The following is a 13,392-nucleotide window of genomic DNA, read 5'->3' on the forward strand; positions in this document are numbered from 1 at the left end:
TACAGCATACAGCAATGTACACAAGGAAACAGATAGCATCTGATGTACAGTATAATGGAATAAGGAAAAAAGCAGAGCAACTTTTGCATGTTTTACACTTATGCACTGCAGAAAGACTGCGTTCCTCTTTACCTCATGAGTCTTTAAGAAAGATCTCCACCCATGCTGAGAGCAAGCACACCCATTTATTTGCAGTCTTGCACACACTGTCCCTAGCTTCCCAGTGCATAGGATATAGTGCTTCCCATAGACAATAAGCCTCTGGATGTTGCTTATTATTTTCCCTGGGCAGCCACACTCTACACGTAATAGGGTAGAACCAACCCCCAGACTGGGAAGATAACACATGGGGAGAGGCAAGTAACAACAATGAAAGAAGTGTTATGTACTATTGGTGTTATTTCCTTTGTTTTTTACTTCTTTTTCTAGAAGGAGGAAGAAAGAAAAAGAGAAAGAGAAGTTGTGTTAGCTCTATATATTTATAGTTTACTTTAGTTTTTTAAATTCCTTGCAGGTTTGTTTCATTGTCTACTATTCATGACACTCCTTACCCTCCCTCCCAGCTGTCTCCTGACAAACTAATTAAAATACTATAGACATTTCTTTGAGCTTAGTAACCTGAAAATTGCAGCTCTGAGTAAGTGTTTTCAGCTGAAATTGAGGTTAACCTCTGGCAGCACCTTCTCGCTCTGGTTAAAAGGCTTTGAAATATAGTTTTCCCAACAATAGAATCCACAGAGGAAATTTTTTTCATGAGGAAAACCAAAAAGTGGCAGCTTACCATTTCATAGGTTCTTATTGGGTTCAAGTAGCTTTCATTTGGGCTTTTGCCAAGGCCAGAAAGTTTTTTCTGTAACTCCCCTGCTTCCTTTGACTGGCTGTTATGATACCGCTCAATGTTGATCAAGTGGGCAACAATATGGATGGCTACATTAGGGAAGAATGGGGCAAAATTAGACACGCTTGTGTGTGTCCGCTGCACCAGAAGGAGCTTCATTAAGCACACTCCAGGCTATTTGAAAAGCCTGTGCACGGATCGAGAGCATTGCATAGAATAAACTGAAAATTTGATCTTATATATGTTTCATAAGTTGCAACTGCTTCAAACTGGAGAGAAGTTCCATGGTCATCTCCCATGTTTACAGTCAAGTGCCCTGCAGGCTTTGGTGTCATTGAAGATGAACCTCTTGAGAGATGAGATAAAGGCAGTTGCCTCTCTTTTTAAAAAGTATGAAACAAACTAATTAAAATACTTTTTTTTTTTTTTTTAATTTATAGACTTAAAATTTATAGACTTTAAATTTTTTTAAATTTATAGACTAAGAAGTGTCAAGGTCTAACTTTGGTTCACAAGACTCTACCTTGTCCATTTTAGGCACAGACTATGTTGCAGCTTGAAATAAGAAGATTTAAGAGACGCATTCAAAATCTACCCTTATCAACAAGCCAAGCAGATACAGTATCACATTATGCTGGTAGAGCTTGGGAAACCCACAGGAACTATGATTTTAAGGAAGAGGTCTGAATCACAGGATTAACTCTGATTTGCCCTGAGGATAATATATCACCTCTACTTCTGGCCTGCTCCCAAAAGGGATAGCAAATGGCCAGTTTAGAAAAATGTCTGAGTGAAGTAAGAACTCTCTCATAATCCCTTTCCTGAGTAGGAAGATGATAATTTCAAAAGAGGAAAAGGAATACTTTATTTTATGATTGGCTAACATAGATAAAGTCATAATCATGCTAGGTGTAGGGTTTCACAATTTTCAGTATGAGAGATTCTCAAATCCATTACAGGAAAGTTGTAATTAAGTCAAAGTATTAAATGCTGAAGGATGAAAAAAACAATGAAAAACAATTATGTGTTTACAGTAGAGCTATTAGGATACACTATTTCTAGATTTTATAATTAGTTTCCCATCACCATCCCTCCTTCACTGTTTACCTTTTACTGTCCCTGACCATCAAAAAAAACCTACCTAAAAAGCAGTATTTGCAGCAAAACAAATACGATCTGTTTCCCTGAACAATATTCTCTTAAAATAGTTTTTTTTTCCTTTTCCTTTTTTTCTTTTCCCCTTTCCCTTTCCCTTTCCCTTTCCCTTTCCCTTTCCCTTTCCCTTTCCCTTTCCCTTTCCCTTTCCCTTTCCCTTTCCCTTTCCCTTTCCCTTTTTTGTTCTTTCCCCCTTTTTAATCGTTACTCCTTGCACAAAAGTAATACCTTACTGCACTAGTCATTGTGTAATTATAGCTGTAAACAGGGTTTAATGCTTAAGGATTTTGGTATTCCAATTCTTTTAGATGTCTATTCACTTAATGAGCTCTCTCACTCCCTATGCAGCTCCTACACAACATGTGGAAAGTGCTAAAGGCATGGGAATACAAGTTAAGGCAGGATGCTGGCCATGGAAGTGCTTGAAGCATCTAGTGCAAAAAGGTGGAATATTGCACTCTGCCTCCCAACAGCATCTGTCCAGGCTGGAGAGAGGTTATTTACACTCTGTTCTGATGGGATCCGCTAAAGCACTGGTTGCTCCAAACACACTCTGATTGACTGTCAGGTTGTCATGCAAAAGGTTGTGTCATACAAAATGAATGTTAGTTTAAGTGAAAGACCTACTTTTAAATCCTTACTATATGTAACTAAGAGTAGGAACTTAAACCAAAGCACCTAGTCACCAGGTTCACTGGTTATTCTCTTGTGAGCCATTTCTGAAGAAACCCTTAATAAAAATAATCACCTATTTATTGTCATCCCAAGTGAATATCCTGAGCATCCACAATACAACATCAAGCCCCCATTTTTTTCTGAATCTTTGTTTCAATGAATAATGAATTCACACAAACTAGAATAGCTTCAGCAGTGTGTAGACTGAATCCGAAAAGGTGTAAACTGCACAGATATAAAATGAGACTGGAAATTAGAAGACAAGCTCAAGCCATCACAGGAATGAAACTCTAAAATAACCTTTCAATAAACTGGATAAAGGGATCAAGCAATCTAAGCAGCTTTTAGGCTCATTTTATAAAATAAAATGTGTGATGTGACTTTAAAGGATATTAGGCTTGGTGACCCAGCATGTCCTGTGTACATCATTAGGTATTAGGCATTGCATGTAAAACAGCCTGGCCACCACCAGGCTTGAGGTGCTTGCTGCAGCCATGCCCTCGGTATGCTGGAAGATTGCATGAGACCACAAACAGGGAGGGAGACGTGTGGATGCAGACTGTCAGAACCCAAATGCCTGAGAGGCTCCAAGCTGCAGGGTTTAGGTGGCAGCTGTGTGGGGGCTGTGGCAATCTGTTCCCAAGAGTACAACTGATATATAAGCAGTATATAAACATTGTTTATGTATTTAAGCGTAACAGCATTTTTAAATGCAGAGTGGGGAGGAAGGAGTTGTTCCTATGTGGAGCTCCTTTCTGAACAGATGTTTTGGCCTGGTAAGGATGTTATCAGATCCAGCTGGAAGGGAACCAACTCATTGCTTGATGCAGACCTGATTTCTCTGACATCTGAAAAAGCTCACTTGGAAGGTGGGACTGAAGTTGTGGAGCTGTATGCTGCTTGTAGTCCTGTACCTGACCATGGTAAGGAGTAGAAAAAAAAAAATCCAAGGTTGGGAAGCCATGACAGTGAATCTCTGAGTGGACTTCCATCAAGGAGTTTTATCTTGGCATCTGCAAGTGATTAGTGGAGGAATCAGTAATGGTACTTGTACTTCTTGTTCCCTATCCCTGCAGGATGGGCTTTATAACTCTGGCATAGTGTAAATAGTCACCACAGCCTTGAGACAACATGAATTTCACACAGTTATGATCCAAAACATTGTCTTTCCAAGGGCTCCCTGCAGCAACTAAACTGCAGGTTTTGGACTTGTTCACTTAAGAATAGAAACATTGACTAGATTTGGAGGTTTGAATCTGTGTTCATAATATGATATATTTTCTTTTGCCTTCAAAATATCTAAATCTATGAAGAATGGATATTGCACATTGTGAAGTCTTCATGCAAAATGAACACATTTCTGTTGTTTAAAAAGCTGCCAAATTGTGCACTTTCCTCAAACTGCAGTGATGTCTAGTCACATCAGCAGAAACAGAAAACTCTGTGTTACCTACTACATGTTGAGTGCCTAAAATGAGATGAAGTGGTACTTTCTTCCTGAACAATAGAGGTCCATGCTTCTTAACAAAGTATTTGTAATCCTGCGCAAAATAAACAAACAAACAAACAAATAAATAAATAAAATCCTGTGGGCTGAATAGATATCACTTCCCAAGAAGGTCTCTACCTAAGATATATAGAAAGTCAATCATGTTGCAACTTATCCCTGGAAGAAGAAATCTGTTATCTGCTCATTAACCTAGCACAATTTTTCTGTAGGCTATTAAAAGACACGGTTTTACTTTATTATTATTATTATTATTATTATTATTATTATTATTATTATTATTATTATTATTATTATTATTATTATTATTATTATTATTACTTTTCTTTTTTTCCCAGCTGCATATTGTTCTGCTTTACTGCTTTACTGTCAATGAAAACATCATCCTACACTCTTCTTAGGGACTTACCCCATTTCCCTTCTGAGGAATATTCTCTCAAACTTTCATCTGTCAGGTAGAGGGTATTGCAAGTGTGGAAGACTTATGGAATGAAAAGGATAAGCCTTGTCTGCAACCTACATGTATTCTGTAGAAGCTATTGATGTATAGAATATAATGATATAATGAAAAATATTGATATTCAAGCTAATGTACTGAATATATTGGTTTACTTCAATCACACATCATCTTAAATTTTGCCTTGAGTGTCATTAGATTAATATTTCTGGTGTTGTTTTTTTGTGCTGCTAGGAAAAAACGATTCAGTCTAAAAGTGAATTATAGCTGAATGGTAAGAGTAATGCAAAGATCTAATTCCATTTTCAATGTGGTTCATTTAGTATACAATAATTGTAACAGACTAAAAAATCTGGCACTGAATACATTGCCATTAACTAAAATATTTTACTTCCCAAAAGTATACTTTCTGAAGGTCCTTTGCATCTGCAGTATATAGAAATTACCAAGTAATTCCAAAACTAATATGCAAATTTCTGAAATCTGAGTTTACAGCATTTTTTTTGTCTTTGTGTGTGTGTGTGCATTTTTTTTTTCCTGCACTGCTTAGATAAGCTAATCATGAGAGCAAAGTATCAGGTACTACATCTTAGGATTTTCAGTTCAATGTTTTCCACATTCTGCATGACTAATTATAAAGTACAGAAAAATCATGTAATCATTTAAACAAAGTGTTTTTTTTTTTTTTTTTTTTTTTTTTTTTATCAGTGCATGAAGACTGAAGGATATCAACTGTTGTTATTAACATCTGGAACCTCTGAAGCACTTAACAGGCATTAATTTGTATTTGACCCTGAGATGTTCTATGCAGTCCACCTCTGAGATCAAATAAAAGGTTTTATTGGAAAGAGTGGGGGAGGGAAAGTGTTGCTATTAGAGCATGGTGTTTACTGTATATATTCTTAAATACAAAGAGAAGTAATTAAATTATCTTGAAAGTCTGGTCAATTTAGCTAGTCTTATTCAGCCAATTGTGCCTTCAGTGAAGCATGCACAACTTTCATTGAACCAAACAGAAATTGCATGTGTTTATCTGAGGACAACATTTCTCTCTGTCATTTTCTGCATGCCTGTACAGGGTAGTAATCAAAATGAAGCTTGCTGCTAGCAGTTAAATGTTTTGGTTAACCAGCCCATCATGGTCAAAGGGTCAGATCCTGGCCTTTATGACCACAGTGAAGAGACCAGCTCTGCAGGAACCTAAGACAAACACAGGCAATTCTGCCCCTGACCAAAACTGTAGTCTTTTGAAACTCAGTGCCTTATGCCATTTCTGGTTACAGACAACATTTAATTCAGCTTTGTGCTGTCTTTGTGGATCAAAAAAGTATTGATTATGTTAAAAGTACATGAGTGACCACACATGAGCTTGCATTAGATTTTTATTTTTTAGTGGTTGTAAACATCAAATGAGAGCTTGACTTGGACTTGTTTTTATCTTAGATGGAAGCTTATAATCTTTAATATATTTTTCTTCCTAGTATTTGCACTAGGTCTAGAGCTAAACAATCTGACTGAAAACAAATAAACAAACAAACAAAAACAACAACAACAACAAAAAAAACACAATGGAAATTTGATTTTCTGCAATTTCTGGAAGCACAATACTGAGATATCAGCTAAACTTCTTTTGAAGATAAGAGTCTATTTTCCTGAAAATTTCCTAGTTTACACAAAAAAAATATTACTCAGATCACCAGAGCCCTCCACATAGGAATCGCTATCAAACAATGGTTAAAAATTGAAAGGTTTCCCATTTATTTTTATTTTTTAATTGTAGATAGCTAAGATCTTGTCAGAAGACAAACACATCTGATATCACTGTATTTCTGTCTGCATTTAGCAGATTTTTAAATAAAAATGTACTATGGGAATTTCTAAGGAACAGGAACCACCATTTCAAACAGACAAACTACAAAGAAACCTTCTGTCCTTCCCCTACTTTCCCTTAATTGCTTAAGCATTATTCGTTTCATAATTCAAACACAGTTGCAGCAATATATCTGTATAACCTTTCTGCAAGCATCAAAACCATACAAGGAATGGATTGTTCTTCAAAACATGCACTGTATGCCAAAGTAAAAAAAAAAGTTCCCCCAACAGTGCTGGCTTCATAAAATGTATAAGTATATGTTCTTATGACAGTGACAAAACAGTGAGAAAAAGGAGTTGTACAAAATGTTATTTACTATCTATTGTAGATATCTTTAGGTTCAGTTTGTTGTCTCTCAACCGCAAAATCCCTTTTTGAATTAGAAAGTATAGAATGATTTGCACTCATCAAACTGAGTGCATGAAACAATGATTTTATTCTAGCAGAATTACAGGTCCATAAGGAAGATTTATTAGTGGGTGAATAACTCCCAGACAGCTCTTATCATAGACAGGCATGCAGGATGCAGGAAGCCAAACTAAGCAGAATTCCCTTTACTGAATTTTCAACGATGCCCTTGATTATAGATAGCATTGTTTACCCTCTCTTCCCTCCAACTTTCTTCTTCCACTAGTCTCTAATTATATCCCTTTATGACCTGACCAATTAAAGCCCGATCTTGACTTTGTATTAGAGTTGATGAAAAATTAAAGATACAGATGTACTTTTTCCAAGGCCACGCACACCTCAGCTGAGCTGGCTGACTGCTAGAAGCCAGACAATACTAACGTCATGCTGACTATTTTTAGCACACTATTGAATAAATATGCTGGAATAACACCACCTGGCAAGCTGAGATGAATGCATGTTACTTTAACAATAAAGAAGTCTACAATTTTATATTGTGAGGATAAGCTTACTGATCTGATCTGCAAATTGGTTTAACTTGCTGCCACATTTAAGCTATTGATCATACAGGGTAGAACACTCACTTAACTAAGAATTACTAAATTGCAATAGTCTAATAGGAGTTGACTATGCTTCTGTATAACAAAAGGCAATATTGGTAGTACCTGGATAAATAATGTGTCAGTTGAGAAAAAAATAGCATCTACTTATACATCAATTTAATATTGTTACACTTTTTTAAAAGGGACTCCATATACTTGTGGGTACCTCTTTTCTCTGAAAGAAGAAATGCTGGTTTTCTTTCACAATATGTGTTGTAGATTGATTTATTATTATTATCATTATTTTTAATAGATTTGAAATTTATTTTGGACAACTGAGCTTCTGGTCATTCTTTAACCAAGGCTGTCTTGGTGTCATGATGTAGTGTTTTCCCAGGTAAGATACTCGTTTTCAACGTATCCATTAGAGAAGCATGAGTTCATGAGTTGTCTTTTTTTTTCATCAAATTTCCCTGTATTTGGTTTTCTTCCTCAATTATCTCATCAACTGTTTGTCCATTTTATATTTTGGAAAAAAATAACACAAGCAAGCAAGCAAACAAACAAACAAAACAATCAAAAACTACTAACATTCAATTTCTCTCTAGAGAGTAACTAAATTAAATAGTGGTGTTTTCTGATATTTTATATGAACTCTGTTTTGTTGTTGTTGTTTTTGTTTGCTTGATTGTTTTTTTCTTGGAAATACTGAGGCTATAATGTAATCACCTTTATGATAGACTTACACTTCCAAAACTGTCCATCATAGTGCACTAACAAACATTTTTATATGAATATAAAAAAACAAAGTAAAAAACAAAACAAACAAACAAACAAACACACACACAAAACATAAAGGCTTTGACTGTGCAGTTTTGCTTTCTTTTTGGAGCATGACAAATTATACACCAAGTAGGAGCTGGTTAATTTACATTCCTGGGTTGATTTGTTAATTAGAGAAGCAATGTTGCATTCTGTAGGAATCTGCTATATGCTGAAACTGAATTCTGATAGATGAATGGACATGACAGATAAGTAAATCATCATAATGTACTATAGGATGCACATTTTCATCCTCCAACCTTCCCCTCTGAATTCTTTAATGCTACATACAAAGGCCAAATTTTAGCTGTTGGTTCCTGATAACAATCCTGATGCCAGACTCTTTTCTCTCTACATGGGGATATTGACTGTCCATATATGCAAAGGAAAGAAACTCCTAAATACAGAATGAAAAGAATATTGGGACCAAGATCCACCTGACAGCCTGGGGGTAGAACTTTTACCCTCCAATGTATTATGATTGTAAATAATCCTGATTAACTCCCGTGTCTTCTTCACTTTTTCTAAGACAACAATGCTGTCTGACCTAAATACCTCTCCATCTCTATGTGCTTATGTCCTTCTTATGTTGCCATTTGTTCTTTCTTCTCTGCATATTGCTCTTTCCCATGTTATCACCTGTTCCCCATATGCAGTCTAAATTCCTCCAAACTTCAGTCCTGTGCAGGTATTTTAACCATTTAGGGAACAGGAGAGTACTGTGTCTTCTTCCCAGCCAGGTGAATGAACACCTGTAGATGAATAGTCACAAGAACAAGCAGGACAGAAAACTTTGGATCTCAAAATACAGGTTTTCCTTCATAGGGGCAATGAGTTCCCTTTACCCGTAACCTATTTTTAAAAAATATTTAGGAATGTAATATTTTTGAGACAGTTGCTTGCCTCAAAGTCAGACAAAATGTATTACCTGAATGGAAAGCTATAGAAGAAGAAGAGGATGCAGCAGTGGACAGATGAACAATGTGACTTTTAAACACCATTTCCTTAGGAATTCAGACTATAATGCTATTTCATCTACCCAAATATTTGTTCGTGGGGATTTAGTTTAAGTTACTTACACCAAATATTAAGAACACACAAGCTGGTCGCATTAGCTAAAAGGCAACTAGTAGTTACTACCCAAATTGAAAGTTTATTTGTAATCAAACTTTTCTCATGGGAAATAAAGAGAAAAGAAAAAGAAAAGAAGAGAAGAGAAGAGAAGAGAAGAGAAGAGAAGAGAAGAGAAGAGAAGAGAAGAGAAGAGAAGAGAAGAGAAGAGAAGAGAAGAGAAGAGAAGAGAAAAGAAGAGAAGAGAAAAGAAAAGAAAAAAGAAAAGAAAAGAAAAGAAAAGAAAAGAAAAGAAAAGAAAAGAAAAGAAAAGAAAAGAAAAGAAAAGAAAAGAAAAGAAAAGAAAAGAAAAGAAAAGAAAAGAAAAGAAAAGAAAAAAGAAAAGAAAAAAGAAAAGAGAAGAGAAGAGAAGAGAAGAGAAGAGAAGAGAAGAGAAGAGAAGAGAAGAGAAGAGAAGAGAAGAGAAGAGAAGAGAAGAGAAGAGAAGAGAGAAGAGAAGAAAAAAGAAAAGAAAAGAAAAGAAAAGAAAAGAAAAGAAAAGAAAAGAAAAGAAAAGAAAAGAAAAGAAAAGAAAAGAAAAGAAAAGAAAAGAAAAGAAAAGAAAAGAAAAGAAAAGAAAAGAAAAGAAAAGAAAAAGAGAAAAAAGGTTACAAATCATTAATCAGCTGGGACTCCAGCACCTGTTTAAATTTGCAGTCACCAAATGATTGCACTAAAATAGCACACATCAGAGCAGATGGGGACTACAGAATCACTGTGAAATTCAAAACAGTTCAAAGGCAAAGAAGAACAACAAAGTAAAATAAAGAAAGCTTACTTGCATTTACAGATATTCCATAGGCAACCATCTTGTGAAATATGATGTTTTTGTCAAGCTGTCTCCTCAGTGCTCCTCCACAGCACTTAGTGAAAAAGCAAAAGTTGTTTTATACCATTCCTATTACTACTTTCAACTCACATTCTGGAGAGGAGAACAGAGGAGTTCAGTACATTTTAAAGTCTAATGTTGAAGGAATTTGGTGGAAGTTCTGATTCAAACTTTGGGGTTTAAGTGTGTGTTTTCAGCTTAGTAACACTCCATGTTTTCTTAAAACTATTCAGTTTATGAGGGGCTCAAAATCAGGTTGGGCAAAACTCTGCTGCTTTTCTCTGTGACATTTATGTGTTTTATTTAGGTTGACAACTCATTTGCTGGCATAAAAACACAAGACCTATCTGTGTGCATAACTAGGCTGGGCCACCACTGCTTGCAAGCTCAGAACTTACAATGAAAGCATTCTTGCTGCTTTCAGGAAATGCAGACCCTAGGATGGTGAGCCTGTCTAGACCTTGGGTGTTTGCATGCTTGTGCATTGCTGAGCCATATTTCCACTATAGGATGTGCTGGATGTTGGCATGCTGGTGGATAGCTGGGTGGCTCTGTGCAGAACCCACCTGGGGCCAGGGTGGGCTGCAGTGAGCCAAAGCTAACATGCTCTGCTGGAGCCTAGACAGCACTGGCGGGCCTAACTCAACTTCTGAGGTGTGTGCTGGCTGTCTGGATTGCTCATTTGGCCTGGAAAATTTCCATGCCAAAGATCCTGATATGTATGATCCTGATCCACGTTGCTTCCCAACTAACAAATCATCCAAAAATTTGGAGCACGTGGGATGGCAATGACTTTTGGAAGGTCATTGGATCAAGCCCTGAGCTGACTCTGCTGGAGCCAGTCAAGCTGCTTCCTACCAAAGGCAGAATATTGTTCAGAAAATCAAAATTTTAATCATCTGTGCGAGGAGTTCCAGTTCTCCAAGTTCTTAAACAGCATTTAAGTGGGCATGGAAATATTTTATAATTCACAAACTGGAGTCCAGGAAGATTTTTTTTCTTAAATTCTCAGCTCTTACACTCAAAAAATTATAAAACAGTATGAATTCCCAACCCCTAAAGACCATTTGAAATGTAACAGCGCTCTGAAGAAAACAAACAAACAAACAAATAAAAAAAATGAAAATAGTAACAAACACAGTAGAATAAATTAATGCTATGATTTCTAAATTCCAATTGTTCTTTGAGTCAGGAAGTGATCAGTGATTTTTTATCTAAACTTGTGGTATTGGAATTGCTGTGACTGTAATAGTTCACTGCAAGCTGAAGCTATAGCTAGTAGAGATAAAGCCATAAGTACTTCCTATGTGTAATGCTGAGGTTAATGTAAATGCCTGTAAGCAGATGACAACTCAATTACAAATACTCATGTTTACAAGAAGGGAAGACCTGAATGGTGGCCACTCAGTCAAAAGGGTTTAAACATGTTCCTTATTATCCTTGTGACACATTTATCTGTACATTTCCTCTTACTGATTTTCACTTTGCAGTTACACAGGATACTCATGATGGATACATATTGTCTCCATTTGTCCGAGTTGCATTCTTATGTCCCTTTTTTGTAGCTCCTCACTTTTCATTTCATGACACCATACTATGCAGTGGCTGCCAAAATCAGTGTTGCATTCAGTGCTGTGTTAAATAAGCCATTTGTTTCTCCTCGGTCATGAATACTGACAATTTAAATGGTAATAGCTAGGCAACAATGTACAAACTTGTCTATCAAAAATTAAAGTTCCTTGGAAATTGTTTGATATGGACAATATTGCTGAACTACAGAAGTAAAAAGGGGAGGATAATATGTCTATATGAGAAATGGTACTTACAATGTTTGCTCCTCTTAAGAATGAAATAAGATTTCTGCTGACTGGTAACAGGATTAGCATGCAGTTAAAATTAAGGCACGTTGCAGAAGCTCTTGCCCAAGCCAGTGTTGACTGTATATATAACATTATAAAGAAATTAGATTACAAGTTTGGTACAGTAAGAAAAAAAAAAAAAAAAAAGAAAAGGAAATACTACAGTAACATAATACTTTTATATGTGAAAATTACTGTTGAAGCATCAAAAAAATACTATCATGAAAACTGTGAATAAAATCAGACTATGCATACATTCTTCTTGTGGAGCACTTTAACAATCAAATTTGTACTTACTCCCAGCATAATCCGTGTATAAATGTAAGCATCTTCGTCTTCATACCAATAGAAGGTATCAATAAACAAATATAAATTCAATCCCAGCCACACCAACTACAAAGCAGACAGGCTGCAGATTAGTGACATTTAGAGTATTTTTAATGCATATAAAACTGGTTATGGTTATAGTTTGAAAAGTATCTGAGAGATACTTCAAAATCAGTGTGCAATGCAGCTCTTGATCACAGATGATAGAAATCACAAATGCCTGCTGGAATGAGGTTATCTTAGCAAATGCAGGATTATAGCCTTATCCCCACATCCCCAACAGAGGATATAGATGACATTTACTGTGTGGTGGTAAACTTGATCTTAAACACAGAGCTTAGTCTGGTCTCTAAAAAGGCAATAAAAGCTAAAATTAAAGAATTCCAGAAATGGAGGGAGTTAGGAGCTAAGGAAATTCCTTTCTCTGCCCCCCATGCATTCACCAAAGCCTCTGAAAATGATACAGAATATAATTGAATCACAATTCCAAACCCCAGTTACCTTTATCTGAGGAGTAATGTATATGGACTTAGAAATAATTAAAAATAAAACAGTAAGACTTTAAATTGTTTTTAAGACTAGTTATAAAAAGGCTGCTGAATATTTTATAGCAAGTTTTACATTTAGCTTGGGAGTATTACTGTAAGCAAACCATAAAATGTCTTTTAAACAAGCTTAAAATATTTATATATATCCAATTATTTTTTTCTTTTCTTTTTAGTACTAAAAATACTCACTAATAACAGGACCGAGAGTTTTTCATTCAAAATCCAACATGCCATCCTGAGTGCCTCTTCCTATGCTATGAGCAGCTGACTCTTGCCTTGTAGTGTAACCTGAGTTCTCCATCCATTCCTCAGGCTTTTCGACTAACTCCTCTTGTCTTTAGGTTTTAATAAGCACCTACTGGGAGCAGGAGCTCTCTAGGAATTTTCTAATTAAGGACTCCGCGACAAGAGCAGATCACCCAAATGACGTGTCTTGTGACCT

The 13,392-nt window shown here is 35.9% G+C and overlaps 1 protein-coding gene across 1 annotated transcript in view; it reads right to left on the reverse strand.

Moving 5' to 3' along the window:
• NOX3 (NADPH oxidase 3) overlaps nucleotides 1-13,184 on the reverse strand; it is a 40,164-nt gene extending 26,980 nt beyond the window's left edge. Inside the window, exons 1-5 of the mRNA XM_032184316.1 lie at nucleotides 13,140-13,184; nucleotides 12,373-12,468; nucleotides 12,043-12,153; nucleotides 10,166-10,250; nucleotides 782-927 (exon numbers count right to left, since the gene is read on the reverse strand). Coding sequence (XP_032040207.1) covers nucleotides 782-927; nucleotides 10,166-10,250; nucleotides 12,043-12,153; nucleotides 12,373-12,468; nucleotides 13,140-13,184 — 483 coding nt within the window. The remainder of the gene's footprint in view (nucleotides 1-781; nucleotides 928-10,165; nucleotides 10,251-12,042; nucleotides 12,154-12,372; nucleotides 12,469-13,139) is intronic.
• Between the last annotated feature and the right edge of the window lie 208 nt (nucleotides 13,185-13,392).

This window comes from Aythya fuligula, chromosome 3, assembly GCF_009819795.1.
Source record: "Aythya fuligula isolate bAytFul2 chromosome 3, bAytFul2.pri, whole genome shotgun sequence".
Taxonomy (NCBI): Eukaryota; Metazoa; Chordata; class Aves; order Anseriformes; family Anatidae; genus Aythya; species Aythya fuligula.